Below are 27,605 nucleotides of genomic sequence, written 5' to 3' on the forward strand. Positions count from 1 at the left end.
TACAAAATCCATGAAAACTCAAGAAGGGAAGCTTTACATTGAATCTTAAACCAAAATGCAGCAGAAAAAAATAAATAGATTTGCAAGTCTTTTTCGTTTTCTCCTCTGCTTCGTTTCCTAGAGAAGACGAAAATAATGAAGAACAATCTTACGCAAAATGAAGCGTGGGTGTTGAGAATTTAATATCGATCGGGCCGATCCCTCTTATATTCATGTTGCGCTTAAAACCTCGAGGCTTTAGCGCAACTGGTTTCAATAAGGTATCAGAGCAAGGTAGGTTCTGAGTTCGAGTTTCGCTCCCACTTGTTTCCACGAGCCACAAATGACAACGTGTGGGAGAGAATTTAATATCGATTAGGTCGATCCCTCTTATATTCATGTTGCGACTTCACTATAACCTCGAGGTTTTAACGTAGCTGGTTTCAATAGTGGGTAAGAAATAATAGTGAGTAATCTAAATGATAGGCATTAGATTCTCTAATTCTAAATTAGCGAAAGTAATAATAATAATAATAATCGGAAGAAAGAAAAAAGGGAAAAACAAATAAGATTTAGAACGCACACACTTACATGTATTATTTTTCTCTAACCTCTCTCGGCCACTGATACTCCTATGATGATTAAACCCTAATAGCGACACCCCAAATATAAAGAAGAAACTAGGGCAATAACAATACAAGAATAAAATTTTCAAATTGCCCTTAATAAAACAGAAGGGGACTTTCTTCCCCCTTCCAACCCCATGGTAACCTTACCGCGAAGGTCGATCCGTGTACTGACTCATTGTAAGGAGTTAATTAGTCTCCACAAAACACTTAATTGTGTGAAAATGGGTCTTATAGGGTAGAAATGAGATCTAGTAGTCAAATAATTGTTGTAAATTTTAGGAAAAATTTAAGTGAGAGAGAGAGAGGAGTTAAATTTGGTTGCTTGCTTGAAGTCGAATTATGTCATTTACACCGATGAGAATATGATTTTAAATTGCCTAAATGTCTATGGTGCTTAAAGTTATAAAAGAAAAAAATAGAATAGACCAAAGTCATGTTAGGTGTATCTAATTTTTAATTTATTATTATTAATTTTCAAATAAATGATTTATAATTTATTTTTCCTTTTATATTCTTGTTTTCATGCGTTTATATTAGAATTAAGCCAAAGTTCAAACAACCCAATTGCAAAGTCATCTTGCTTCTTTTCTTTAATTTCTTACTGGGTCTGTAAAATTCTTAAATATATCATTGAATTTGATTTATTTTCAAAAATCTTTTCTACTTTGAAAATGGTTCTGTTTGAACTTTGAAGAAGAAATAAAGGGTCCTTGCAGTTGTCATGTTGATGTCTTTGATTCATTTACCACTTCAATTTTACCTTCAGTAACCTTTTTCTTCTTTGTGCTGTGATTTGGAGTAGATGTCAAGGAACCATCTTGAAAGCAAACCAGTTGAGAGAAAAATTGCAGCAAGAAGTCTTCTCTGCTTAAGAAAATGGTTCTGTTTGAACTTTGAAGAAGAAGAAATAAGAGGCTCCTTGCAGATGTCATGTTGATGTCTTTGATTCATTTACAACTTTTATTTTTACCTTCAGCAACCTTTTTCTTCTTTGTGTCTGTGATTTGGAGTTGATGTCAAGGAAACATCTTGAAAGCAAACCAGTAGAGACAAATTGCAGCAAGCAGTCTTTCTCTGAATACTAAGTTTTACTTGCCAACTGCTATTGATAGCTAAGTAAACGTTAGGAAGTCCATTTTGAGGACTAAAGAACGCTGAATCTTTGTTATTTCTTCTCTTTCTGCTTCTTGATTCTTCTTCTACTCCTCCCCCCCTTGGAGAATGACTGCACTGGTAGCACCATAGGCCTTTTTTGGTCATGCCAGCCTTGAACCATGTATCTTCATTCCATCGTATTCTGAACCATGGATCTTCTCATCTTCAACAAACTTCAAGACAAGATGAATATTAAAGAAAGGGAAAGTACCCAGAAAGAGGAATCAGAAAAATAAATATTGAATCCAATTTGTAGTCTTTCTCACGCATGCAAAACAGAGAACATCAATAAAAATGCACAATGTGATCAATTCAGTATCAACCTCACTCAGAATAACCTTGCTGTCGGTGGCTCCTCCAAGAAGAAAACCTTAATCCCCAGAAGCCAAAAACAATCTCGTCAGCATCACCCCCTACCTCACTGCCTCAATTCTTGAACCACCATTCACCTAAAACTCTCCTCTACCCCCCCTCCTCATTACTTTTTACAAATAACCAAATAAGCCACTCCCCAGTACGCTTTACAAAATCACAAATACAACCAGAGGCAGAAAAATCCGACGATTCCCATGTCTAGTCTACGAGTCCAAGTTCTGCAAATTAGGTATCAAAGTTAAAACAAAAAACCCTCATCGTAGCTTTATCATGCTTTTTCTCACTCGTCTACGCAACAAGCCTAGTCGATCAGCAGCAGGCAATTGAATAAGCTTCTTCTCCGGACGACCCTACTCACCAAAAACTCTGATTCGGTTGGTATCAACCGTTCATTCATCACGTTAAAAAATTCGCGGCACTGTTGCGTACCAAAAGGCTCCAGACAGAGTTGCAGAAATAAGGAATTGCCGCGAAAGGTAAAAGAGACAAAAAAAGTATAAAACAAGTAAATGGAAGAAAAAAGGAAGAAATGTGAGCCACCGACAGAGGAGACGAAGTAACCGTGGTTGCATTAAGCGCTCTGCACCTAACCATACGTGGTTAACTTGACGGGACCAACTGTCTCCCGGCGGGAGAGACGTCGCCGTCCCGCGCTTCCCTCTTTTTTGTGAATCTTCAAGTTTTTGGCTAAACAAGGAAAGTGACAGCTCAGCTCGCGTCTCCAATGTGAAGTATACGGAAAGCGATGACTGTGGGCCCCACTTTCAGGTAGTCACTAGTGCGCCGAGCCACTCCAGCTAGCTCGCTTCCCTCTTGACCGTCAAGATTATGAAGGTAATTAATATTTAATTAATTATTAAAATCACCATTTTAAGCTTCAGTTAATGTTCAAATGGGACAGTTATTAGTTCGTTAATCCAGATAAAATAACGCGAAAATCCTGCCAGTAGTATACAAGCACAAGGAACTCACCTCCTCTCGCCGCAACCCGCAAGCCGGCTGATTCTCCCAAGTGAATTGACATCGCAACCCTCATTTTCTCTCACCTGCTTTTGTCTCTTCACCTGTTGAGACCTGAGGGTATGAGAGTCATTTAGAAGCTAGGTTTTCGGGTCATTTACGGGTCGAGTCAACGACAACTGGGGTTAGATGCGCTAGATTACGAGTCGAGCCAGACCACCCTGGTGGGGCCATCCCAGCCTGTGCGAAAAAAGTTACCCTAAATCGTCCTCCCCACGCCACGTGTCTAAGGGAACCGACACGCACTCGACTAAACTCCAATGAATGCCCCGCTTCAAATCCGCCTCCCTCGCAACGTCACAAAATTAAAGGCTAGCTGCTGCGACGAGAGGCTCTTTTCTCTGTACACGCAGACGCGGAAGGCTACAGCCAGGCAAAAGCAGAGAAAGCTACCGTCTTTGTCCCTCTCCCGCCATGGATTTCCAGATTTGTGACGTCAGGAAGCGGTTTTTCGTGGTTTTTGTGGCGATTCTCGCCGGAATTTCATCTGCATTGCCGGAAAATCAGGTCCAGAAGATGAACCCTGGCCAGATTAACTCCAACTCGGTCCTTGTTGCGCTGCTCGACTCGCATTACACCATCCTGTCCGAGCTGGTGGAGAAGGCGCTGTTGCTGCAGACTTTGGAGGAGGCGGTGGGGAAGCATAATGTGACGATCTTTGCGCCGAGGAACGAGGCGCTGGAGCGGGATCTAGACCCTGAGTTCAAAAGGTTTCTGCTGGAGCCGGGGAATCTGAGGTCGCTTCAGTCGTTGATTCTGTTTCATGTCATTCCCGGGCGAATCTCGGTGGATAACTGGCCGGGTTCGAAGGCTCGGCTGCATGATACTCTTGCGAGCGACCAGGTCTCTGTGTTTTCGAAGGATTCCGCGAAGAGAATCGATCTTGCGACTGTTATTCACCCCAATGCGGTGGTTCGCCCGGACGGAGTTATTCATGGCATCGAGCGACTGTTGATTCCTCGATCGGTGCAGGAGGACTTCAACCGCCGGCGGAGTCTGGAGGAGATTTCTGCTGTATTGCCCGAGGCGTCGCCGGAGGTGGATCCTCGCACCAACCGGTTGAAAAAGCCGGCGCCTGTTCCTGTTGGAGCGCCGCCCAAGCTGCCTGTCTACTACGCGATGGCACCCGGCCCGGATCTAGCTCCGGCTCCCGCTCCCGGTCCCGGCGGCGCCAAGCGCTGGTTCGACGGCGATAGCCAAGTGAAGGATTTCATCCACACGCTCCTTCATTACGGAGGTTACAACGAGATGGCCGACATTTTGGTGAATTTGACCTCCCTTGCGACTGAAATGGGGCGGCTTGTCTCGGAGGGCTACGTGCTCACGGTTCTGGCCCCCAACGACGAAGCCATGGCGAAGCTGACGACGGACCAGCTGAGCGAACCAGGGGCTCCGGAGCAGATTATGTATTACCATTTGGTACCGGAGTACCAGACGGAGGAGAGTATGTACAACGCAGTAAGGAGGTTCGGCAGGATCGCGTACGACACACTGCGAATCCCGCACAAGGTGGTGGCCCGGGAGGCCGACGGGTCCGTCAAGTTCGGCCACGGCGAGTCTGCCGCCTATTTGGTTGATCCTGATATTTATACCGACGGGAGGATTTCCGTACAGGGGGTGGACGCCGTCCTCTTCCCACCGGAGGAGGCTCGGACCACCGAGACGGAGAAAAAGCCTGTGGAACGTAAGGTCGTCACCGCGCCAAGGAGAGGTCAGTACTCAGTACTCAACTCTCTTTCTCTATAAAATCTCTTATCGGTTATTTTTCTTTATGCATGTCCGATCGTTTCACGATTTTGAATCGATTAGGAGCTGAGAAATACTTATTGGCGGATTTAAAGGCTAGACTCAAACTGAGGATTTACAGGCCGGCATTTTTCCGGGTCTTGTCATCGTCTCCGTTTCTCTCTTTCGACCGGGAAAATGTCCCAAAAAGATAACTGAGAACGAATCGCCGGAATCCGTCACGGGCGAACGAATTGCTTGCAACCTGGGTGTGGGCGGGCTTTTACTGTTTGGTGCTCTTTACTCTTCCCGTCTGCACTTGCCGCTCGTGACGAGATTCGACAATCGAGGAAAAGTGTTATTTAATAATCAATTCAATCCCATTGACATAACCGAAACCTCCGATTCGTTTTTTTTCGATTACATAATCAATCCCGTCCAGGCTGTAGCCCAGCCTTAAATTCAATCCCAGACCGCGATCATAGACGGCCATAAAAACCAAAGCTAACAAACCTGGCCTACTTTACCTTTTTCTTTGGCCTTTTCATTGCCCCCCTAAATAGCAATATGGCTTGTTTTCTTCCCTCATAACGTTTCCTCGGATTGATATCAGCATTGGTCTTAGAGAAAGAACACTTGAAAAACTTTTTCAATATCATCTTGCTATATGTGTTGCTCATTTGAGGTTTAAGTTTTATCTATAGTGCTAAAGTTTTTTTTATTTTATTTTTTAGCAATCTTGAACTGTGGGTGATTTTACATCTGGTTTTTTCACCCAAAAAGTCACATAAAATGGAGTAGAAATCCAGAGAAGGAAGAAAGATAATTCGCAAGTGGGGAAGGCGAAGGAATGATGAAGGGGCAGACAGCTGGTGTGTGGTGTAGTGTCGGTCCGAATGAGTTGGGTGGGTACCGGGTAGTGTAGTGGCCAATGTGGGGAATGACCCAGACACCAGAAATGAGAAAATGCCAATGCTTTCTTCTCTGTATACACGTCTTGACTGCCGTGTATTAACAACTCTCTCACTTGCTTTTTATCTAATGTTTCTCGTCTGCTGTTTGTTCAGGGAAGTTGCTTGAAGTAACTTGTTGGATGCTCGGCGCTGTTGGACAGGGTTCCCATCTCTCCTCTTGCGAATGAAAAACAAGACCCAAAACAGAAAAAAACACACCCAACAAAATACACCAAAGGTCAGTCGTCACTGCCCCGATTCCCATTCCCATTTCCCCCCTCTTTTTTAATCTCCTTTACTGCTAACGTCGTGTCTGGGTCACGATGACGCCTGGTTCAGATGTTCCAGAGAGACTTTCTCCTTGCTTAACAATCGCACTGAAAAAGTAGTTAAATCAGATATATATATCTCAAAGCAAATTGTAATTGTGTACTATCTTATCTTTTTTCTCCTCAGCAGGTAAATTTAAAATCATGGAAAAGCATGTATAAAGAGACAGACCCAGGAAGGAGATGATGGTGATTTTTTCTTTCTTTTTCTGTTTATTTTTTTTTTTTCGGATTTGAAGGAAGGTGGCTGCACCGTGTGACATGGGGGTAGCAACATCATGCCATGAATATGCCCAAGAACCCCCTGAGACGGGAGAAAAAATTGAAAAAAAAAAAAAAAAAAAAACGTCAATTAGTACATAAACAGTATTATAAATATTGTTTTGTTTTTGGGTGTCTGGTTGTAGCTGTCATTTGCTTGTGTATTAGCCTTAGATTTTAATATTTGGTGTTTGTGGGGGAGAGCGTTTTTCGGGTCAGTACTCTATTTGAGTTCCGGTGTTGCCCACGGATTAATAAAAAAGGGGGGAAGAAGATGGCCATCTCATGTGAGTGGACAAAGACAGACAACAATAAAAATTCATTTCTTCGTTCTTCTGCTGCTCTTTTCTCTGCTTTTTCTGTGTTTGTGAATTCAAATGAAGGTTATTTAATTCTGCATTTTCGTCAAGCTATTCTAATGGAGGTAGCACTGCCACCTCGAGTTTAGACGGAGAAAGGAAAAGAACCCTCCAGCCGCCTAGGTTGGTAGAATTCTGGGTGCTTATACCAAGCGCACGAGAAGAAGATAATTATTGCTTGAATGACTACATAATCTCTAGTCAAAATCCAAACTAGTCGCTGCTTTTTCCTCCCAATGCGATCAAAGTGTCCTTTTCTAATCCTCATTATTATTATTCTTCCTGAGCGTCGTGTTTGCAAGCCCCGATGTTGACCTTCGACCACTCAAATATACCTCACACTAAAATAATGTTTAAGGCTGTGGTGTTGGTGCTACCTGGCCATTTTGAGCCAATTTTGGCCCTAGGAACTCTTTAAGATCGAATCAAACCTGAGTTCGCCTGAGTCCCAATCTAAGAATCCAAATTGGGTTCTAAATCATGGTTTGTGCTTCGTACAGCAGAAACAGCAACAGTGAGAACGATGCATTCAAAGAAGATGAAGCTGCCCAAAGCGATCAAAAAATACCATCCAAACAGATAACAGTTATTGAGCTTTCAAATGTAAGCGAACATCAGGATTCCATCAAAGGGCCACCTCTGCCTACTAATCAAAGTTCACACATAACTCTGCCTCATGGAGAAGATATCGGTAAACAACTTGATCATATACAAGAATCGTGGCAAATTGGGAAGACACTAGCTCAGACCAAATTCGTATTGGCACCCCATCTTAGCAAAACCCCAGGTATAAGAGCTCAGAGAAGGTGATGCCATAGCATGTAACGCCTTAACATTAACAGAAATAAGTGGTATCACAGTAGCAGAGCAAACGGGAATACAAGATAGAACAAAAACACCGCATTAGTGGACACCTTGACGGCACCAAAAAACAACCAAAACTCCAAGCAGAACTTACCCACAATGCTCAAAATTCATTGGAAGTCAGTTTAAAGTTCCCACAGCCTTGGTTTTATCTCTTCCTCTTTGTAGCTCCAGAGCCTCGCCCGCCTCTCCCTGTAGAACCTGAACCTCTTGATTTTGTTGCTGTTGTTGGAGTCTTCTTTGAAGTTGAATCTCCAGCATTTTTCAAGTTCAGCTGTACTTGAATACCTGTTATTCATAGAATTAATTGACATGATTTACAGTGCTTCAAAATATTGACAGTGATGACCTAACAATAATCCGGCACCCATAAAGGAGTTACAAGAGATGGAAGTAATGACTACCTTTAGATTTGTCACTCTGCAAATCCAGCTGGGGCTTTTTCTCACCAATTATAGTAGCGTCTGTTGAAATATTAATAATTAATAGTAGCAAAAGAATGAGCACTAATAATAGCAATAATTCAAAAACCAGAAAAGATATCAAAACTGTAAAGGAATAGTCCCACATGGACTAGTGAGATCAAAGATCTTGAGTTTATTAGTTGGCAGAAAAGGTTTCCTAAGTGACTAGTCATTTTTTTCTTATGAAAAAAAGAAATATTTCATTGACTAATATGTAATCAGAGTACATGAACCTCTATTTATAATAGAGGAAAATAGTAGAGTCTAATTACAATTAAACTAACCTTGTCCTAATTACACCCAAACTCTAATACTTAAAGATAAGTCCTATCATAATTAAATAACTTAACATAAATAAAAGACTAACATAACTAAAACATCTTTAAACTAAAACTCTTCTATGAGACCTCCTTTCATAATAATTTTGGTTTTATAAGACTTCTTATTGTAAGAGGCTTTCATATCTTCTCTTCAACACTCCCCCTCAATTTGGAGTTTATAACTTCAGCTTGCAACAAAAAGGATTTTTGGTCTTCAATTTTCTTTTGCTGCAAAATATTTTTCATAAATGCAAAAACTTCATCTTTGTGCTCCCCCTTTCATAAATATTTTTGTCACATTAAAATTACCACAACATATAAAATACTTATTTCTTGTACTTCTCCCTCTCAAGCTGGGAAATAATGGCAGTGATCCCATCTTGAACCGAATAACATAGATATAGTAATAAGTTCCTCCATCACGGTGTCCCAACCAGGGCACCGACTCTCAAAGGTAAAAATGGGTGATAAGTGGGTAATGTCTGTCATTTACAAGATGGCGATAAAAGACTCACGGGTACATATTAAAAAGTCTCAATGGACTTAAAACACCCATATGTATATATATATTAAACCAACCGAAACAACACACAAGAGGTTGGCCCAAAAGGGTATGTGAGAGAGTCAAATAAAAGAAGGTAAGAGAAAGGGTGACAAATAACCTATGGGTAATGGGAAAAGAGGAAGATAAGATACTAAGGCCACCATGTGCTTTATTTTTCGAAGAAATTCAAATTCCGTATTAGACGAACCAATGCCGACCTCAATCAGCAAATAATGAACCCAAGGCAAGGAACCAAGGAGTTCTTCTTCAGAAATAGCGTCTCAATCAAAGAGACACAATAGTAGTGGCAGAAACGGGTCAATGCCTTAATAACATGTACCACATGTGCAATTATATAGTAGCAGATAACCGATAAATAATAAAAGTCCTTATGAGTAATAAGGACACATGAAATAATTTGCAGCGAATCCATCAGTAAATAAGGAAGTTGCACAAAATAGTATGTTGGAACCGAGTAATAATCCAAGATAATAATCCAGTTGAAGAAATAAAACCGAGTCAAATAGTAGACTAATATAACTGAGTCGCAGAAGAAACATGTATAGAACTCGGAACCCGAACACGTATACCTGAGACAAGAAATAAGTGGGCCAAGTCAGGTTGACCAAGACCGAGTTGACTCAGCAAAACAAAAGCAACCTCGGGTTGACAAGTTCACTGGGTGAACTCGGGCTGGTCCGGTCCAAGACTCGGGCAGAACCAACGCTGGCTTAATTTTTCCAACTTAGGAAAAATTAAATCGGCAATAGCTTTCTTCTTCCCCGCTACAGCAAGTTGTCTTCCTCACGGCGCTGAACAGAACGGCCGACTGCCTCCCCACGCGCTGGCTCCTTAACAGTGCGGGACAGCAAAAAACAACTAGGCAAAATGGGGAGGAAGACGGGCGGAAAGTTTCTCGTAATAAGAAACAACATCGACAATCAAGTAGGAAACCAGAGATGTGCAATGGAGGAGTTTCCAAAAACTCAGTGGCAGAGATATCTTCCAGCAATGATGCGAACCAAAGGAAATTCCGAATTCAATAGAGCCATCGTCCTCCCAAAGCGGAAACAAATCTTGCGCAACACTGGACTCCAACAGAGCAATGCTGTCCGTAACGTGGAAAGATAACTCAGAAACCAGCATAGAAGTTTTCCAAATTAAGAAATAGCACCGGAAAATCAGTAGTACTGACAATTGCATAAACAACAGCAGAGGCAATAACACAGGAGATTAATCCGTAACTGGCCAGATCGACAGCATAGATAGGCAAAAAAAATATTCAGATACGAGGAGTTTCCGAGAAGCCAGTGGCTCAAGATTATCTCTCCGTGATAACAATTGTAAATTCCTAGAAATCAAAGAGCCGACAGCTAAAACAGGCTATTAACCAGTAGAGAGGCAACGACGGATTTCCAGCAAAAAATATTCACACCAGCGAAGGAGACTAAACCAACAACTGTATGATTGGTAATGGCAGCGAGTAGAGTAATTTTGGGCAGCAGCAGAATTCTAAAACAGACAGCAGAATAATAGCTAGACATCAGCAAATGCCATGTAGAGTACGACGGCGGAAATATTGCAGACCATCTTGGCCTTTGGGTTGATTTGGATCTCGACGGATGGTGCCATTTAGAAGCTCAGTATAGAAGTGAAAATGTAAAGCAAACAACGGGTATAGGAACAGAATATATATATATATATATATATATATATATATATATATATATTAGATACGAACCTAAACTACTAAAGATAATATATCAGAAAATGATCACATTATCTCTGTGGGTTGACCGAGTCAACTCACAGAACCCGCTCTGATTCCATGTTGAATTCTTCAATCACTGACTCCCTGTGCTTCAAATCATTCAATTAACCTTAAAATTCTACTCCAATAGTATTTAAGCAAACAGTTGACAAGTCTCTAAAAGGGTAACATCATGCTTTCCAATTTTTGAGACCCAAAGAGTGAGCATCCTCAGAGGATAACTTTTTTCAGAACCTGAACTGTAAATAGTCCAGTATGATTTCCACATAACAGACTGTTAGAGATAAAGCATACCAGCATCTTCAGCATCTGATGAGTCCTCTTCCTCGCCATCTGCCAATGGTTCTCCATTCTCCTCTGGTACCGAATCATCAACTGGCTCTAACATGGCTGCTATCCGCTTCTTTGGAGGCTTCTTCAGCCCTGGGAGAGTGATCAAATCCGCTGCTCTCACAACACGTGAGCTGCTTCCTTGCTTGTATGCCTTAGTGAGAGCAGCTTTAACTGCAGGCTGTATACCATCTAAGGGATTTGGACGCCCCTGTTGCCAGAAGATTATATAGCTTCTTAGGAATATACAAAATGGACACAAAATACCTGACATGGCACAATGCCAAAATATGAAAGTTCTGAAACATCATCATCATCATTAGAGCTTTGTGCCAGCTGACTAGGGGATCAACTACATACACCATCCTCCACTATCCTCTACCAGTAGCTGTTTCCAAGCATTGTAATGCAGGATTTTCTCAGTTTGGTACCCCATGTCAATATTTTTTCGTAGTCCATGGAAAACTTTTAGCCAATCATCATAACATTGGATCCATATTCATCAATACATGAAATAAGACACAAGAAAGAAGTGCTAAAAGGTTGGCAAGAGTACAAGGTTTAGTTTAAGGGCATTAGGACAATAACTGAGTAGAAACAAAAAACAGATGTTTGCAATATCATTTCAGAAAATTACTTAGAAAAAAAAAATTTAAGCTTGAAACAGGCAAGGGTTGAAGGAAAAGGCAAACCTGAAACTTGGATAATTCTACAATTGTATCAAAGTCCTCCTGACTTAAAGAATAAGCATCCATGAGTTTCACTACCTTCTGAACAGCAACATCCTGAACAATATTTTCAACAATAATTTGATCCATCATGACACAAATCTTCCACTAGCTATTCAAAATTTCATTATTTCATGGCATTTTTAAGACATATATGGTGCTAACCTTTGCCAGTTGTCGGAGAGGATCTGTTAATTGCTTCAGAAGAACAGGTAAGTAATCAGTTCGTAAAGTTGTCCTATAACATCAAACGTGAGAAGTTAGTATATCACAATTAATATAGGGTACAGCCAAATGGCAAGACATGCATATAGGAACCAAGAATTGATGTAAAAGACCAAATAACCTTTAAAATGTTAACAAAAGACATTCAACACATAGACTTTCATATATCCATGTTCACAAGATCTAATGTACGATGAGCATCTATTCATTTATCTGTACTTCTAGGTCATTTCTTTTTAGTAAAATATTTTGCATTACCTATTATGGTGAAATTCTTCTAAACATATCACTTGACACCAACAAACACTAGACACAACCACGACTGAAGATTGGACTTACACGTTCAACAACACATGGCCATTAAATAATAGGTGAGAGATAATAACTACCTGTCAGTATTACACTCCAAAGAAGCACGAACATGAACATGCACGTCCTCTAAAAGTCTTACATTCTTGCCCATTGTAGAGTTTTTCCCAAGCCAACCACCAAACCTATTATAATTACGCTCTCCCTACAAAATTAGGGAGATTTAGACAACAAAAGAATAGAGAAAGTAGCATAACAGGCTCAGCATTAACTTCAAAATATCCTTCATGTAGAACAGCAAGAATACCTAATCTCCATACGATAAAAGGTACAGGCAACAACACCAACAAAACAACCTTGACATCGTGAGTCACATCTAGACAATTAAATCTATATGGGTACCAATCAACACGCACAGAGAATAAAGAAGAATTGATTTACAGTACTCATAATAAGTTTCTGTGCATATATGGGTTGAGACAGAATCCTATGTCTAACATTCTGACAGTTGATTGTCACCATGTGAGTAGTTACTGTCAACAAGTGAGAACCCACATCTATAAGGTCTATGATAACTGGAAAGTATAATCAACTTGAAGGAATTCACAACATGCATTACATTGTTGACTTTTGTGGAAACTAAAGTAGGACGTTAATACGTATCACTACCTGTTCAAGAATCTCCCTCTGACCATGCATCAAGGCAGCACTGTTGAAAAAAGACAATAAGCAACAGCATCATCATACGAAAGGGGAAGAAAGAAAAAACAAACCAGCAAAAGAGGTAAAAGCAATGAAGCTGAATGGATGCAAACATACGGTATTATACAAGAAGCAAGTGACCCCAACTGAGATAGTTGCCACTGCCTGTATCTTCTAATCTGTACATTTACAATGTCACCATCACCAATGGATTCTGCAGTACGAGCTATCAAGTTCAACCGTTTGACTCCATCATCCTTACCAATAGAACTAGGTCTATAGTTGATGTAATTTTCCTAGCGTTCACAAAAAACAAACACAAAAAAAATTCATGTTTTTTCAGAATGTAGGAAACAAACCTAGGAGAATTATTTTTAGCATAAATTGATACATACATATATAAACATCACATTGATAGATTAATGGACTCACATACAGCTCTTGCAACTTAGATTTAGGGCCTGGTGGAATTTGCTCCACTCATATTTTAAGGTACAACATGAAAAGAAATGTTTTGGCAGAATATGGGCATTTTCCAAATGCCCATATTCAGTTGCAATCAGATCCATAATTCTTCTGAATAAGTTTGAACTTTCCTATAATATTTTTTATGCTGACTACACACACAATGTCGCATTCCCTAGTAAAACTTGAAGCAAATACTCACACTAGAAATCCCACTCCCCAATGTGGTCACTGAGCCAAAGCCCAATCCACAAGCAAATGTCAACAAAGAAAGAAGAACAAAAGCTGGGAACAGGAGACTAAATACAACTTTTCAGAAAGTATGTTGGTCAATGTTGCAAATTGCTGTAAGCAAAACATTTTCAGCTTATATAAATGCTTGCTAAAATATACTCAGAACCTTTTGAGCAGATACAGGGCATTACTTCATTCACCTATCTCAGAATTTTCAACTAAAAAGGAACACACTGTATCATGTAAAGCCACCATAATGTCATTTATAAAATTTCAGGAACAAAGTGAAATAGTCGATGTCAATAGCAATACTGAGATTTATCTTTTTAAACAGTGAGAAATGAGAGTTTCATTAGGGGTTCAAACCAAGTATTCACTATGCATACCTGGACAATTAGAGGCACCAAATCAGGATCGGACATGCTTAAATCAATCCTCTCATCCATCCGAAGCTTTCCCCCATTATAACCAAACAGCCTACATATGGAAAACATTCAGAGAGGTCGACAACACTTCAGTAATTTAAAATTACAAATGAAGCCAAGGGCTCGCTTAAGAAGGTCATCAGACAAATTTATAAACTTGCCAAAGAAATGTAGAGGAAATCAGTTCTAAAGTCACCAAAAACTGAGACAGGACATTATATTACGAGCTCAATATGAAAAGGAATAACTTGTATTTGACAGTACAGCAGGACATCCCCAAAAAAGCACATGGACACCTCCCACTTCACTGTGCTTTTCACAATATTCTTGCATCATTCTGTTAAAAAAAAATCAAATAATAACCTGTAAAAAAGTGAGAGTTCTTCCAAGGCATATCCATCCCCCCCCCCCCCCCCCCCCCCCACAAAAATAAACTAAAAAATACATAGTAAATAAATAATAAGCAAATAAAAATGTCAGAACCATGACTCTTATCATCAACAAGCACTCTATGAACTTAATAAGAGAATGCTAAAACACACTCCCCACAAATATGGCCTACTATAAAACTAAACATATTGTATAATACCATTACAATGGAAGTAAATGAAGGAGGTACATACTTGTCAACAGCAGTGAAGGGTGATATGTCTTCGTCTTTTGCACTGCTAAGAAGTCGCTGTCTGACATCATCATAGTTAATGACAGAGAGAGAAAGGCTCATATACTGCAACTGGTTCAGAGCCATGCGAATGTCCCCATTGACTCTATCTGCAAGTTCCTCAAGTGCAACCTACATATTTAAGTAAAAGTGATCAAATTGAGAGATAAAGTAGGGCTATTTCAATAAACATGAGCGTAAGGGGAACAATGCTTTGACATGCATAGAAATAGAAATGCAGCAGTGAGTCCTGTACAAAGATAACAGAAAACATAAATCATGTATGAGACACAGAGCTACTTGCTATGATTTCATAGCAATAAAACATTCCATGCAAGATGACCTTGTGTTAAAAATGACTTATATTGACCCCAATTCTCTAACAAAAACAAAGATAGCAGGCTCTAATATTTCTACAGAATCACTCTTAAACAAACCAAGCCAGACAAGCACTATGAAACAGAATCTTAAAAGAATTCTCTTTTTTTTCATTTGTTTATAAAATGGTTACCAGTTATATGTGAAGCATAGGGCCAAGAAACAAGCAAAGAGAAGGAACAAGGAAAGAGTTGTTGAGACTTTGTGAGAACTGCAGGCTTTCCAAGAAACAAGCCAGAGTTTGATCATATCCCATCAATGAGTAAAACAACATCCAAGGACAAGTTAAGTGACAAGTAGCTGAAAATTATTGCTGATTTGGAAGCTTTAAGAAGACTCTAAGATTTTTTCCTATTAAAAAATACCAAAATCAAGAAAGCCATCCACAGTTTAACCAATGCTGACAGACAGATGGGAATTTTAAACAATCAAAGTGCACAAGTAGTCAGCTACCTCATTAACTTTAAGACCTTCTGCACTAGCAATTTGCATCAATCTTTTTGCCATCTGCATGCGCCAAATAAAGATTATAAAGGACTACATTTATAAACACCAAGTTATAATAATTATCACACTCAGCTATCAATTGCCACAATAACAAAATGCTCAGAATTGCAACAAATGATCAGCAAACTAATTGTTAATACCTGCTGTTTTGTTGGTTTTCTAAAGTTGAGAGGCAGACAATAGTTGACAAGACTTTTAAGCTTCTGACTGTACCGATCATTACATATACAAATAATTGGAATTTTGGAAATTTTTATGCTGGCAATAAGATCGGCCACTCCACCTCGATCTCCAGCAGACATACCATCAACTTCGTCCATTATTAATACAGCCTTTGAATGCTTTGACCTGTAATTTCATCACAGAGAAAATATAATTAACCAATATAAATCCCCGGGAGTTACTAAATACTAGTATCCATCACTCCATTACTTGGAAACCAACCTATCCATGTTAACACTGAGAGATTCATTGTTAACAAGTTCCTTTATAGAATTTGATGTGTTCCCACCTACTCCTTTTGCAATTTTAGAGTCAGCCTTTCCACGGGTATCACTGGCATTAACCTGCAAAACAAAAAGTCTATAAAAAAGTTGATACAAAGTTTAGGCAAACTTTTTCTGAGTAAAAGAATAAGTCCTTATTTTAATGAAGCACACCTCAGTTATCTGGTATCCAAGCATCTGGCTAACCAGCTTTGCCGAAGTAGTCTTTCCAATACCTGGCGACCCACTAATTAGCACAGCTTTTTTAGCTCCACCATCGTTCTGTTTTTTCCCCTTGCCCTTGTGGGCTGTGTGCAGGAAATGTTCATCCCAATGAGCCAACCAATCATGAAGCTGCTTAACCTGTACACAACATATTGAGTTGAGATCACCAATGAACATTCCTGAGTCAGAACAAAATGTAGAATCACAAAAGCACAAAGCCAGAAGAATACAAGCAAAATGAAATACGAGTATACATACCAGTGATTGATTGCCCACGATATCATTTGGAACTCTTGGTCTGTATTTCTCAGTCCATGTAAGTGAATTTTGAAGATCTGAGCCTTTTCTCTTGGCGGTAGCAGAAGAACCTTTTGCAGGACTTTTTGCAACCAAAGACTTGCCACCGCGGTCATCTTCATTGAAAGAGACAGATGCATAAATATGAGCCAGAGCGTCAAAAAGCATATAACTATAAGGCAAAGGGGATTTTAAAAACTCTTTCCTTTTGCCCTTTCAATTTCCAAATATCAACAAATATCCACAAAGCTCAACAGCACTGTAACCAGAAGCATACAAAGGGGATACAGCGTCCAGCATATCTTGTTCTCAAGATAAATGAGTTACTTTCAGAAGAAAAGATAAGTTGGGGAACAGTTACATGGTGTCAGCAGCATCCATGAAGAAGGCTGTAGCAGCCATATTGTTTTACAAAATCCTTGAAGCTTCAATACATTAGCCTTGGATTAGATAATTGTTTTTTTTTCTCCTAAATTCCACATTCATAATGTTATATAGAGCATTGCATTATTTAGTCACAATAATGGCACAAATTGCAACTCTTTCAAAACTATCAACTACCATCAGTAAGTAAATTAGCTGGTATAAAAATAGTTCTTACAATTACTATTTGCTTCTACTTTGACTTGTTTGCTCTTCAGCACTGGTAGGTCAGCTCTTTCCGTAATTTTTTTCAACTCTTCCTGCTCAACTTTTGATTTCTTAGATGTGCGGATCATTTCAAACAGTCCGTCCTCAGTCAAGAAGGCAGTGCTAGAGGGAAAAAACCAGGCAAGATAACTCAGAATATAAAAAAGTTAATTAAGTAATAAACAAATGTACTGCAGAACACAAACCCCAGCTCCTTCGCTTTTGAAGACTTCCGGCCCCCGATATCTTCATCAGCCAGAAGATAGTTCTACAAACATATTACAAATATAAAAAACATAAAACAATACGAATATAAGAAACCAATTAAGCCACAGCCATAAAGCAACTAACCGTTTTTTTGCTGATTGATCCAGTAACACGCCCACCATGTCGTTTAATAAGATCTTCTGCTTCCTCCCTTTCCAGACTGTAAGAACAAACAAACTTCAGCATGAAACTTTACATCGTCTTATTTTCTATTCCAGATTAGTTGGTTGAATCTCAAAGCCCAAAGAGCATAAACTAGTGCTGTACACCACACAGGAAAATACTATAACACAAAAATCTCAAAGGAAAGTGATATTGTCAATATTTTTAGCCAACAAACAGTTATATGAGTGAAGGAGCACATTTATTTACGAAAAAATTTCAGTCTCTTCCTTTTTTCTTATTATTTTGAAAGGATTCTCATCCAATTTATTATAACAAAAAAAATTGTGAGAGTTTTACATATCAGTGAGAGATATAGATAAAATAAGTACCATTACCTGTCAAGTGTGCCACTAATCACAAAAGTCAGCCCTTGTAAGCAATCAGGAGCCCCCTCAGGAACTTCCTGAAATACAAGAAGCAAACATCAAATCCAGGTCACTACCTCGACTATTTTTGGAGGAGAAAAAAAAAAGAGAAAAATGGACCTTTAGGCCTTTGTTTGGAGGATCTTTTCTTTCCCCAAAATTCATAAATCCACCCCGCCCCCCACCTCTCCCTCTACCACCACTAGGACCTGTTCCAGCTCGCCCTCCACCACCACCTCTACCACTCCCTTTAAGAGGTGTTTTAACAGCTTCATCAACATCATCATCTTCGTCACCATCTACAGATTTTTGACGGATTCCTTTACCTGAACCACTTTTCAACTTCTTTGCAGGGCTTACTTCAGCAGGTTTATTCCTAGCACTGGATGGAACAAAGTCATCATCATCATCATCACTTTTACTAGTTTTCCTTTTTGCTTGAGACTTTTCAGGCTTTATTTCATCTGCTTGCTTTTGTTTTTCACTGGATTCAGATGTGTTTGACGCAAAGTATTTGCTCGTTTTCCTCCTTCCAGCTTTGTCCTGACCCTGCTCAACCTGAATTACAAGAATAAAACTCAAGAAATTTTTCGCTAAAACTTTCAATATGCCTTACTTCTTAAGCATGCTCTTCTTGTAAAGGAAAAGCTTTACTAATCACATAATTTTCATTTGAAAAGAAAAAGAAGAACAAGGAAAGAGTCATGTTGCACGCTAGCTCAAAAATCAAAACAACTTACAACTTGGGGAAGAAAAAGATAACAAGCACATTGCTTGCTGCTCTTTCCAGAAGAAAACGGAAAAAACTTATACTGTTATTCACTTCATTTGTCATCCAAAATACTGACACGAACAACAGAAACAACAAAACACAGTGTGCTGCATTGCAGCATAAGACAAGCATTTAAGAAGAATATTAGGCGTGCAAGGAGAGAGAGTTACAGGTTGCTTTGTGGGTTTTGACGCAGTAGGAGAAGGTTTTTCTGATGCTGGAGCAATTTGAGAGGCTTTTGCGGGCTTTGGTGTATGGCCATTCCCCTTATCATGTTGTTTCATGAACCATTTCCGAATATCCGACTGCTTTGAGACAAAAAGTTCAAGCAAATAAATCAATAACACGGGGGAAAAGTCCAAAGAAAACCCAAATAACTTACCATATCTGAAACCCAATTCAATGAAATGGGTGCCGGTAACAGCTTCAATCAAAACCTAACAGTCGACAAATTTCAACCACTACCCCGCTGAATTTCCAAAGCGTCTCTCTTCAGTGCTATACTTCCGGTTCCATCACTCCTTGTCATCTGTTGAGCGCAAAAACGACAATCACCAAAAGAACTGAAAAAAATTAATTTAAGTAGGAGATCAAATAAGAGAAGTCATTAGCGGGAACACAGGGATGCATTATAAAATCCTTCTCCCGCATAAACAGAGGAGTTGCATATACGTCATTACAAGAAGTTGATGAAGAGAGGACAGATACTCGCATGATCCCTCCACGCGCTCGAATGAAGGCTTTGAAGATTTCGCCTTTCAATTTCTTTTGCTTTCCACCGGTTTCTTCTCTCCGTACTGCGCAAAGACACTCTTTACAAGGAAGCACTCTTCTGTGTTAGAGTAGAATTTCTTACATGTGACGTGGCAGTCGATTTGAAGCCTTGGCGGAAGCATTTAGAATTTTTCTAAACTAAAATAAATAAATACCTATCGACTCCTCCGAGCAACAAATTAGTTTTTTTTTTAATTTCATAATATACATTTGAATTTTAGAGATAATTAATAATTAAATTCACTATTTAATTAAAAATAAAATATTGAATGATTTAAATATTAAATAATTGTTTTTTAAATTATTTTTTAGTTTATAAAAATCATTATCTAAATTTTGATATAATTTTTAACTTAAATAGATATATGAGTTTTATTTTTTTAAATCATCATAAATTAAATATACAATAGTTTCGTATGATAATATAAATTAAAGCTAATTTGATCAATTTTTTAATTCAATAAAATAAATTTTAATTATATATAGTAAATTAAATTCAAAGTTACACTTCATAAAGCAAAATTTTGAGGCAAAGATAATTCGATTTACATTTGTTATATCTAAAGACCAGTTGGTACAGAAAGCAGTATACAGTAAGAATTTTTACAACTCACTTAGCAAGTTGAGCATTAAAAATTTATATATACGAAACTTGAGGGGGATTATTGGTGTAAGATCCAAACATACCAATGGAATGCACATTCAACCAAGACAAGCAGCAAGAAAGCAACTTAAGAAGTTCAGGATTGTCAAATCATAATCCACGGAATTTTGGAACGAGACCAGGTCAGTTGAACTTTCAGCCACAGGAGGGGAGTCTTCTCTGAACTCCTGTTTTTCGAAGGTTTCACTTTTGCCTAATTTTTCAACTTTAAGATTCTGATCAGTCATCTTTGGCTTCTGCTGAGCAGGCTTCGCGTCTTGCTTCGTGCTGGATTGTTCTGGGGGTGTTGGCTCGGATATAGAGACCTTTGAGTGGATGTCTTTAAAGTAGTTACATCCCCATTACCATTTTGTGAGGTTCTTCCACTTTGGTTGCGCGAACCCAGTTCTGGAAGGGAACTCACAGAAGGCCTATCAAAGACATTGATGGCTTGTGCCGTCCAAGCTTGGGTGATTTGGGGCGTGTTGTTGGAATCTGATAAATCACAAGTATTTGTCACCTCGACGTGGGCTCATCGGTGATGTTCGGATTCAGTGACAAGGTCAGCAAAATACTCATGTGAAATTTGTACGTGAATATTTAATCCTGTGGAGTGTTTGACTGTTGGTAAGTAATTGATAAAATTTTGGGTTAATTCTGCCAATAGTTTAAATAGTAGACATCAATGTCAAAGGCATTATCCAGAATAAAATATATATTGTTCCTACGTCTATGTGCCTGACGTCAAACAGTAATGAATTTATTGTCTTGCTCCAAGTGTAATTTTTTTAGTAAATTCATGAAGCAGAAAAAAACAAGCTTCTGGTTTATTCCTTGTTTTCTCTTCCCAAATTATTGCCATGGTCAAAAATAAATTTTTGCTTCAGAAATCAGTAACAGGTATTCGACATCCATTGATCTTGCCTCTTGCTTTATCTTACTCCCTCAAGAATTTGGAATCTCAGTCTACTTGACAATAGCAAGTATTTGCTCAGACTAATTTCTGCAAGAACAAAATGGATATTCATTGTAAATATCATAGTGGCTCAAGAGTTCAAATCTCTGGGGATTTCTCATCTGTCACATATGTATGTTCTGATAAATACCGAATAGATGTTGAACTCTGGGAACATCGGCCATTTGCAGTCCAAATTGGTAGCAATTTGAAAGACATGACCAGAATCATGGTACAGGATGATATAGTTCAGGACATTTACTCTTGCAATCTGAAATAGCTTATTGTATTGATGATTCTCCCACGATCAATGAATTTGAAGCAGCTGGAAAACTAGAAAATGTAACACTTGTTTCGTTTGTTTGGACGTTCTTCATCTGGAACCTGAAAGCATAAGATGTTTGTCCTTTCTCTGCCTGAGCCTTGTCTTGGTGCTCAGGCATGAAGCCGCTTTTGATTCATGAGCACATGGGAATGTCATATACTGAGTTATCCATTACTTTTTCCTTACCTGAAGACAACTTATCCATTAATTTTTCCGTACATGTGGACAACATGGGTGTTCCAGCATCAGGTTTGAAGCTTCATTCTCCTTAGAGAAAAGTAAGCCAAGAAGCGGTACCCAAAAATCATGGCAACCATTGCACCTATTTCCGGTAAGCAATTACCCAAATGAATGTGATGGATAATTGGAGGAACATGGCGATATTGCACCTTGAGAAGAAGCCTGTAAGTGTGGTAGTTGAAGGACAGATAACGGACCCAGGCTATAAATACCGGAACTCTCTGTGGGGAAAAAAAAAAAAAAAGAGGGTACCATACCATCATGAATTTTCTTGTACACCTAACAGATATGGTCTTCCTTGGAAAAAGATGCAATGATATACTCAAATTTAAGAGACTTGAGAGAGGATTTTTTGAATTATTTCTTACAGAAAGTGACCTAGAGAATTAAACCTTTTCTAAAGAATTTGACCAATAATGTGTTACTGCAACCGGTGAATCCTAAGTAATTCATTTCACTCAATATAGGTATCAATGAGATTAAATTAACCCACAAAAAGGTGTCATTTCATTTGCAGAAGATTTCAAGTGACATAGGGTAGCATGATGATATCGTCAAATGATTTACCTTGGATTTAAAAGTAAAAGATTCGGTGGTACTACCCTCTAGCCTGAAAACTGTCATGGGATTTAGATCACCTTGGTCACATTCATTTTCTCTTTCACTTGGTAAGAAATGACAAAGCTAATACCTATTCCTTTTGATTGGGTAAACTTTTTAGCAATCCCCAGGTAGAAAAAAAACTATATGAGGCAAACATACCTGCACAAAAAATCCACCGGCCAGCATGAAGGTCATGACAGTGACGGAAGCGAATGTTGTTGCCTTCTTAATGTCCATCAGGGTAGCACCAATTGCCAGTCCAAGGCCCTACAAAATGTTTGGGTTAGCAATCCAGGATAACAGAACTGTACGTCTTTCTGTTTTAAAAGAGGATGCTTGCTTTATGTACCTGAGCAGCAACTATGCTGAGGAACACCACCAGCAAGGTTAAGAAGAAAGTAGTGGCATTCATTTTCAAGGTCGCCATGAAGTAAACAATGAGAAGAAATAATACAGGAAGGATGAGGTCAAGTGGTACATCACTGGTGGTCCTAGCCAAGAAGTATGCACTCATTCTGTACATGTCAACTGCTCTCTCTTTGTTTAGCATGGCTCTTTCTTGAGGAAAGGTGAAAATTGCCGTGAAAACAGGAAAAAAGCCCCAGAAGACACTAATGAAGAAAAGCAAGCCTGTCTGCAGTGAAGGAGGGTTAGAACTTGAGCCAGTTTGGAACTACCAAAGTTTCAAAAGCAGAAGTAGTTCAAAACTATCAAATTTTCAAAAGCAGCAGTAGTTTAAAATTATCTCAGTTTCAAAAGCAGTAGTTTAAAACTATCAATGTTTCAGAAGGAGAAGTTTAATTCATGCCTTTGTATCCTAAGTACTGATCAATTTTAAGATATTAATTCGTTGTAAACACCCATCTTATGTTTAATCTCACACCTTTTGTCAGGAACGGTGACAAAAACCTTCTGATAGATTGTATAAAATGATGCCATTCGCCTCCTTATTTCTTGTTTTATTTAAGACCACCTGCAACTATGTGATGCACTCACAGTACTTGCATGACTGCAACACACACGTTTTTGTCGCTCCTTCATGGTCCTCATGTATCTGCTTGCATCATACTATCATTTCAAACACTACTTACCGAAGAGAAAGCCCTTTAGTTGGATATGATGTTTTAATACCTGATCTTGGAGGCCTTTAACAGTGGAGCTGTCTGATTTCCACCAGAGTAAACCAAGGATGATTGCAGTTGCAAGAACTTGAGTGATTCTCATCCAGCTCAGATAGTCATGCCGCCTTTCTTTTAGTCCTCTCCGAAAGAGAATTACATATTGTTCGCCCCAAGTTGCTCCCCAATCTCGCTTAGGTGGTAATACTTTTGCTTTTATATCTTTGTCTAAGGGGATAGGGGTTTGCAGCTTCTTCTTCTCATTGACTGCAACTTTTGTCTCATAAGCCTCCACCAGGTACTGGTTCATAATAGGGCAGTAATATCATAAACTCCATGTTCAAAACTGGGTTTGTTGACAGCAAAGATTCTCCTAACATGCAATTACTACAATAATTCCTAGGTGAAACTTGGACAAATTCTTATTCTAAGATTTCACATGTTTCCTTCTTCAAATAATACAATCCACCTGTAAATTTATACAGATTACAGATATTACTGACACATAAAACTCAAAACAAACACAAATGGGGCCATTGTCAGCTCTTAAGCATGTCCATTTGCCATTAGGTAGTCTTCATCAAATATCATTTCAGGATCGGGCTGTAAGTGGCGTCTTTGACTCTTAATTTATAAAGATGTCTATCTAATTCTTATGCATTCATGAGGCGGCTAATTCTTGCAGTATATAGTTCAGTTCAATTCAATATCAAGTTTAAATTCTGACTTTAGGTGGACCATAAAATTTCACATTTCTTATTTTTCATATATGTTTCATTTTTTTAGAGGTTTAATTTCGAATCAGTTTCAGGCACACAGGGAAGGTTTCTCTCATTTGGCTAATGTTAGCTTAAATTGTAGCAAAGTCTGATCTCTATTGTTGAAACTTGAAATTCTGAATGGCTGCAAATTTACCTCATGAACATCAGTTGTAGATGGCTTCCCATTTCTGGGTTCAGTTTTTGAATTTTCCATCTGAACTCTGTCATCTAATTCTGATGGAACAGAAACATCGTTAAGGTTTCCATTAGCAAGATCAAGAAGAAACTCTGCTGGGTTCATGGCAATGAGGGGAGAACATCCGACTGATGAGAAATAAACCATGGCTTCAGATGCTTTTCCATAGTATAGCAAACTCCCTTTGCCAAGAAGAAGCAACTTGTCAAATTTGTGGAACAGTCTGCTTGATGGCTGATGAATGGTTGTTACCACTGTTTTCCCGGCCTACCAGAAAATGAAAAAAATTCAAATCTATTGCAAAGACCCATTCTTCATCCACCACAGAATGGTCAGCGTGTTTTTACAAAAATTTAAAGCTCCACCAAACAAGGAGGTGTAACTGATCCTTACCTCAGCGATATCCTGTAACATCTGAACAGTCCTCAGTGCAGTTGTTGAATCCAGGCCTGAGGTGGGTTCATCCAAGAACAGCAGAGAGGGGTTCATTATAATCTCTGCACCAATGCACACTCTTTTTCTTTCTCCCCCTGAAACTCCTCGGACAAAGGATCCTCCGATCTTGGTGTCTTGGCACCTAGCCCACCAAATTTTAGCAATCAATTAGCAACTTTCAGAGTACAGTAGTTCTTAGCCTTCTTTTTCACGGTCAGCATTAAAAAAACTACAGCAAGAAAGAATGAGGAATTCTTGCACAAAGACCAAGTTGATGGAAAATTTTTTAGCTTTAACCCACCAGGAAGTCTATATTTATCGATTTCTTCGATTCTTTTTTAAAATTTTCAATTGGTGCATGAACAAGGCAGCTACCTCTCCAGGCCTAGCTCGCAGATGACATCCATTGCTCTTTCTTGCTTCTGTTGTTTAGGTAATGTCTTTGGAAGTCTGAGCAGGGCTGCATACGTGAGTGTTTCTTTGACTGTCAAGTGAGGGAACAGGACATCATCTTGCGTGACAAACCCAATACTGCACAAACGCACATTACCATGAGCATCCATATTCTTAAATCTGTATCTACCAGAGGTCTCCCTGAGACCGAGTTCATTCGTTACCTGCTAACAAAATGGAGTCAACTCGATCAAGCTGGAAATCGAATTGGCCAAGTCAATTCTTGACCAGACTGCTGCTTTCATGAAGTTGCAAGACCACAGTAAAACATCTCATCAAATATATTTTGGGCACCTTTGCAAGCCATGGTTTTTTCTGCTTACCTTATCGGTTTGAAATTCAAGTTGAATATATATGAAACAAAAAAACAAAAAGGAAAAAAAATCGACAGATCAACTCTTGACAAGCAATTGTTCTTAATGAATGCCCGAACCAAAGGTACCCATCTGGTTCCCAAACAGGTTCGCTTAGTTTAAGTCGACGTTTTGGTGGTCTTCCAGCCCCAGAGAAACAGAGTCTAAGCTGGTCGAGCTGCTGGTTATTGGATTTTCTTCGAGTCGAGATTAGAACATACCTGCGCTTGAGAACTTTGGAGTATGGCTGGTCGTTGTAAGTTATGGAACCAGTCATGGCGGGATCACTCAATCTCCCACTCAGCAAGTTGAGCAGAGTCGTCTTTCCACATCCCGACGGCCCCATCAAAGCAAGCACCTCCCCCGGGCTTGCAGACCCTGTAATCCCATGCAAAATGTCTTTCTCCACAGTTGCCCTCACCCTCTTGAGGATCACTTTGTATTTCACGTCCGTGAACTGCATCAGATTTTCAAATCCGCACAAGCTTCAATCAAGTTAGTTTTTCACTGTATAACAATCTACCACAATCAAAACTCAAAAAAGCAAAAAACTCGACTGTGTTCTGCTCTAACATATGAAAATGGCGGTAAGAAAAAAGAAATCGATTACCTTGAGATAAATCGGTAACGTTGGCTCTGTTACAATCTTCCTCCGTGTGATCGCTTCGACGTCTTCCACTGCTACAAAATTCATTAACGTAAGTAATCATTTGACTTAAGTAAAAAATAAAAAAAATCAGCGGAGACCATGCACGTGAATTTTCCACAGGTTGGGTATAGTGGGACCCGCGAACTCCGAACCGGTTCAACCCCGCAAAGGGAGAAAGTTAAACCCCGAAGGGACTTTAAAACAACTTTAGGCCCTCATTACCGTTCTCCTCGTCACTGAAACTGCGGACATTGGCGACATCGTCAGCCGACTGGTTGAAACCGGCGAGAGAGAAGGAGAAGCCCAAACTGGCGCTGGACGCCCGGCTGAGAGCCGCTCCGCTGCTGAGCTCGTCCAAGTCCAGCTTCAGCTGGGCGCTTCGGGACTTCCGGATACGTTTGCTCCCTGGCGACGCCCCTATCAGCTTCCCCAAGCTCGACTTCCTGGCAAGCATCGACCCGCCCACGGCGTCGACCGATGCCGTTCGACTCGGTGACTTCCTCGACGTTATCTCCAGCAGCTGGTCCGATTTCGTCCGCCCCAAACCCACCGCCGGCGGTGTCTCCATCTGTTCTCCATTACAGAAATTCAACTTATCATCCACCAATGAAATGAAAAATGAAGTTACTTAAAAGTACTCCCATAAGAGAACTCACCTCAAATTTCACTAAAATAAATTCCCATCAATCTCGTACCAAAAACAAATCTCTACGAAGAGTACTACGTGAAGAAAAGCATTACAGAACAGTGAAAACGAAAGACTTGTTCATGAAATTGGCAGGGTAGATCATTCTGAAAGGGGCAAAAAAAGTCCTCAATCCATTCCGTTAACACTAGGATCTGTGGGATGCATCCGACAACTTGCCACCTACCAAAGAGATCATAAAAGGTGCAACAATAACTCCAATCTCGTGCAAGGGCGAAGATCGAAATACCCAGTAGTGAAAAATGAAAAGTAGCGGCCCAGAGAATTCCAAATAAGTTTCAGATTAATTTGCACGCCCACAGTTTTTTCTTTGGTGACTTTTTTTGTACTACATACCTTAAAGAGATTAAGAAAAAAACCAGCAGTTACAGTATCACAAACTGGTCCGTGAAGGATCGGAAAGCACAACAGTGTCTTTTCATCGTCGGAGAACTTGAGAAGGACGAATAGAAAAGGAAGAAAAAAGAAAGAAGACG

General features: G+C 39.5%; 3 protein-coding genes and 1 long non-coding RNA gene across 11 annotated transcripts; 1 reads left to right on the forward strand and 3 right to left on the reverse strand.

Annotated features, from left to right (window-relative positions):
- Positions 1–1,512: 1,512 nt before the first annotated feature.
- LOC137949058 (uncharacterized) lies at positions 1,513–2,555 on the reverse strand. The gene is made up of 2 exons (XR_011111681.1): positions 2,087–2,555; positions 1,513–1,936 (listed from the first exon to the last, which is right to left on the reverse strand). It is a non-coding gene; the product is annotated as an uncharacterized lncRNA (long non-coding RNA).
- Positions 2,556–3,444: 889 nt separating this feature from the next.
- On the forward strand, positions 3,445–6,760 carry LOC137948685 (fasciclin-like arabinogalactan protein 17). Of its 2 annotated transcripts, none has more exons than XM_068794821.1 (3): positions 3,445–4,869; positions 5,951–6,074; positions 6,293–6,760. In XM_068794821.1, the coding sequence occupies exons 1-2, from the start codon at positions 3,573–3,575 to the stop codon at positions 6,022–6,024; spliced, it is 1,371 nt and encodes a 456-aa protein (XP_068650922.1). In that variant the 5' UTR covers positions 3,445–3,572; the 3' UTR covers positions 6,025–6,074; positions 6,293–6,760. The 2 variants fall into 2 exon arrangements, with proteins under 2 accessions (XP_068650922.1, XP_068650921.1); XM_068794820.1 differs by having other exon boundaries at positions 6,296–6,760.
- An 840-nt stretch (positions 6,761–7,600) lies between these two features.
- Positions 7,601–19,711, reverse strand: LOC137948684 (replication factor C subunit 1). 7 transcript variants are annotated; one of them, XM_068794816.1, is made up of 23 exons: positions 19,631–19,711; positions 19,301–19,447; positions 19,089–19,226; positions 18,267–18,704; positions 18,117–18,184; positions 17,701–17,776; positions 17,556–17,617; positions 17,321–17,472; positions 16,681–16,835; positions 16,372–16,560; positions 16,157–16,278; positions 15,853–16,060; positions 15,659–15,712; positions 14,790–14,959; positions 14,128–14,218; positions 13,160–13,338; positions 13,010–13,049; positions 12,421–12,545; positions 11,972–12,044; positions 11,771–11,863; positions 11,043–11,289; positions 8,054–8,113; positions 7,601–7,937 (listed from the first exon to the last, which is right to left on the reverse strand). In XM_068794816.1, exons 2-23 carry the CDS (start codon positions 19,301–19,303, stop codon positions 7,798–7,800), a joined length of 2,883 nt encoding a protein of 960 aa, XP_068650917.1. In that variant the 5' UTR covers positions 19,304–19,447; positions 19,631–19,711; the 3' UTR covers positions 7,601–7,797. The 7 variants fall into 7 exon arrangements, with proteins under 7 accessions (XP_068650917.1, XP_068650915.1, XP_068650916.1 ...); XM_068794814.1 differs by having other exon boundaries at positions 19,627–19,705; XM_068794815.1 differs by having other exon boundaries at positions 19,599–19,704.
- Positions 19,712–21,287: 1,576 nt separating this feature from the next.
- On the reverse strand, positions 21,288–26,445 carry LOC137948216 (ABC transporter G family member 22-like). Its single transcript, XM_068794218.1, has 9 exons — positions 26,385–26,445; positions 25,996–26,231; positions 25,344–25,499; positions 24,927–25,110; positions 24,492–24,800; positions 23,590–23,877; positions 22,808–23,092; positions 22,618–22,725; positions 21,288–22,076 (listed from the first exon to the last, which is right to left on the reverse strand). The coding sequence occupies exons 2-9, from the start codon at positions 26,118–26,120 to the stop codon at positions 21,861–21,863; spliced, it is 1,671 nt and encodes a 556-aa protein (XP_068650319.1). The 5' UTR covers positions 26,121–26,231; positions 26,385–26,445; the 3' UTR covers positions 21,288–21,860.
- Positions 26,446–27,605: the final 1,160 nt, after the last annotated feature.

The sequence above is a fragment of the Aristolochia californica genome, unplaced genomic scaffold (genome assembly GCF_029961685.1).
Source record: "Aristolochia californica isolate CCGP_79_NKW_82.1479 unplaced genomic scaffold, dmAriCali1.0.hap1 SCAF_13, whole genome shotgun sequence".
Classification (NCBI taxonomy): Eukaryota; Viridiplantae; Streptophyta; class Magnoliopsida; order Piperales; family Aristolochiaceae; genus Aristolochia; species Aristolochia californica.

Bases quoted from the DNA above. Each gene is read 5' to 3' on its own strand.
- LOC137948684 (XM_068794816.1), bottom strand. The intron at 16,061-16,156 runs GTTGGTTTCCAA...ATGAAATTACAG, and splicing joins CTCAGTGTTAACATGGATAG to GTCAAAGCATTCAAAGGCTG. The intron at 12,546-13,009 runs GTAGTGATACGT...CTAATTTTGTAG, and splicing joins AGAGGGAGATTCTTGAACAG to GGAGAGCGTAATTATAATAG.
- LOC137948685 (XM_068794821.1), top strand. From the start codon at position 3,573: ATGGATTTCCAGATTTGTGACGTCAGGAAGCGGTTTTTCGTGGTTTTT. The intron at 4,870-5,950 runs GTCAGTACTCAG...CTGTTTGTTCAG, and splicing joins CGTCACCGCGCCAAGGAGAG to GGAAGTTGCTTGAAGTAACT.
- LOC137948216 (XM_068794218.1), bottom strand. From the start codon at position 26,120: ATGGGGCCGTCGGGATGTGGAAAGACGACTCTGCTCAACTTGCTGAGT. The intron at 25,111-25,343 runs GTAGCTGCCTTG...TTGGTGGGCTAG, and splicing joins TGCGAGCTAGGCCTGGAGAG to GTGCCAAGACACCAAGATCG. The intron at 22,077-22,617 runs GTATGTTTGCCT...TTTTCCCCACAG, and splicing joins CCGGTGGATTTTTTGTGCAG to AGAGTTCCGGTATTTATAGC.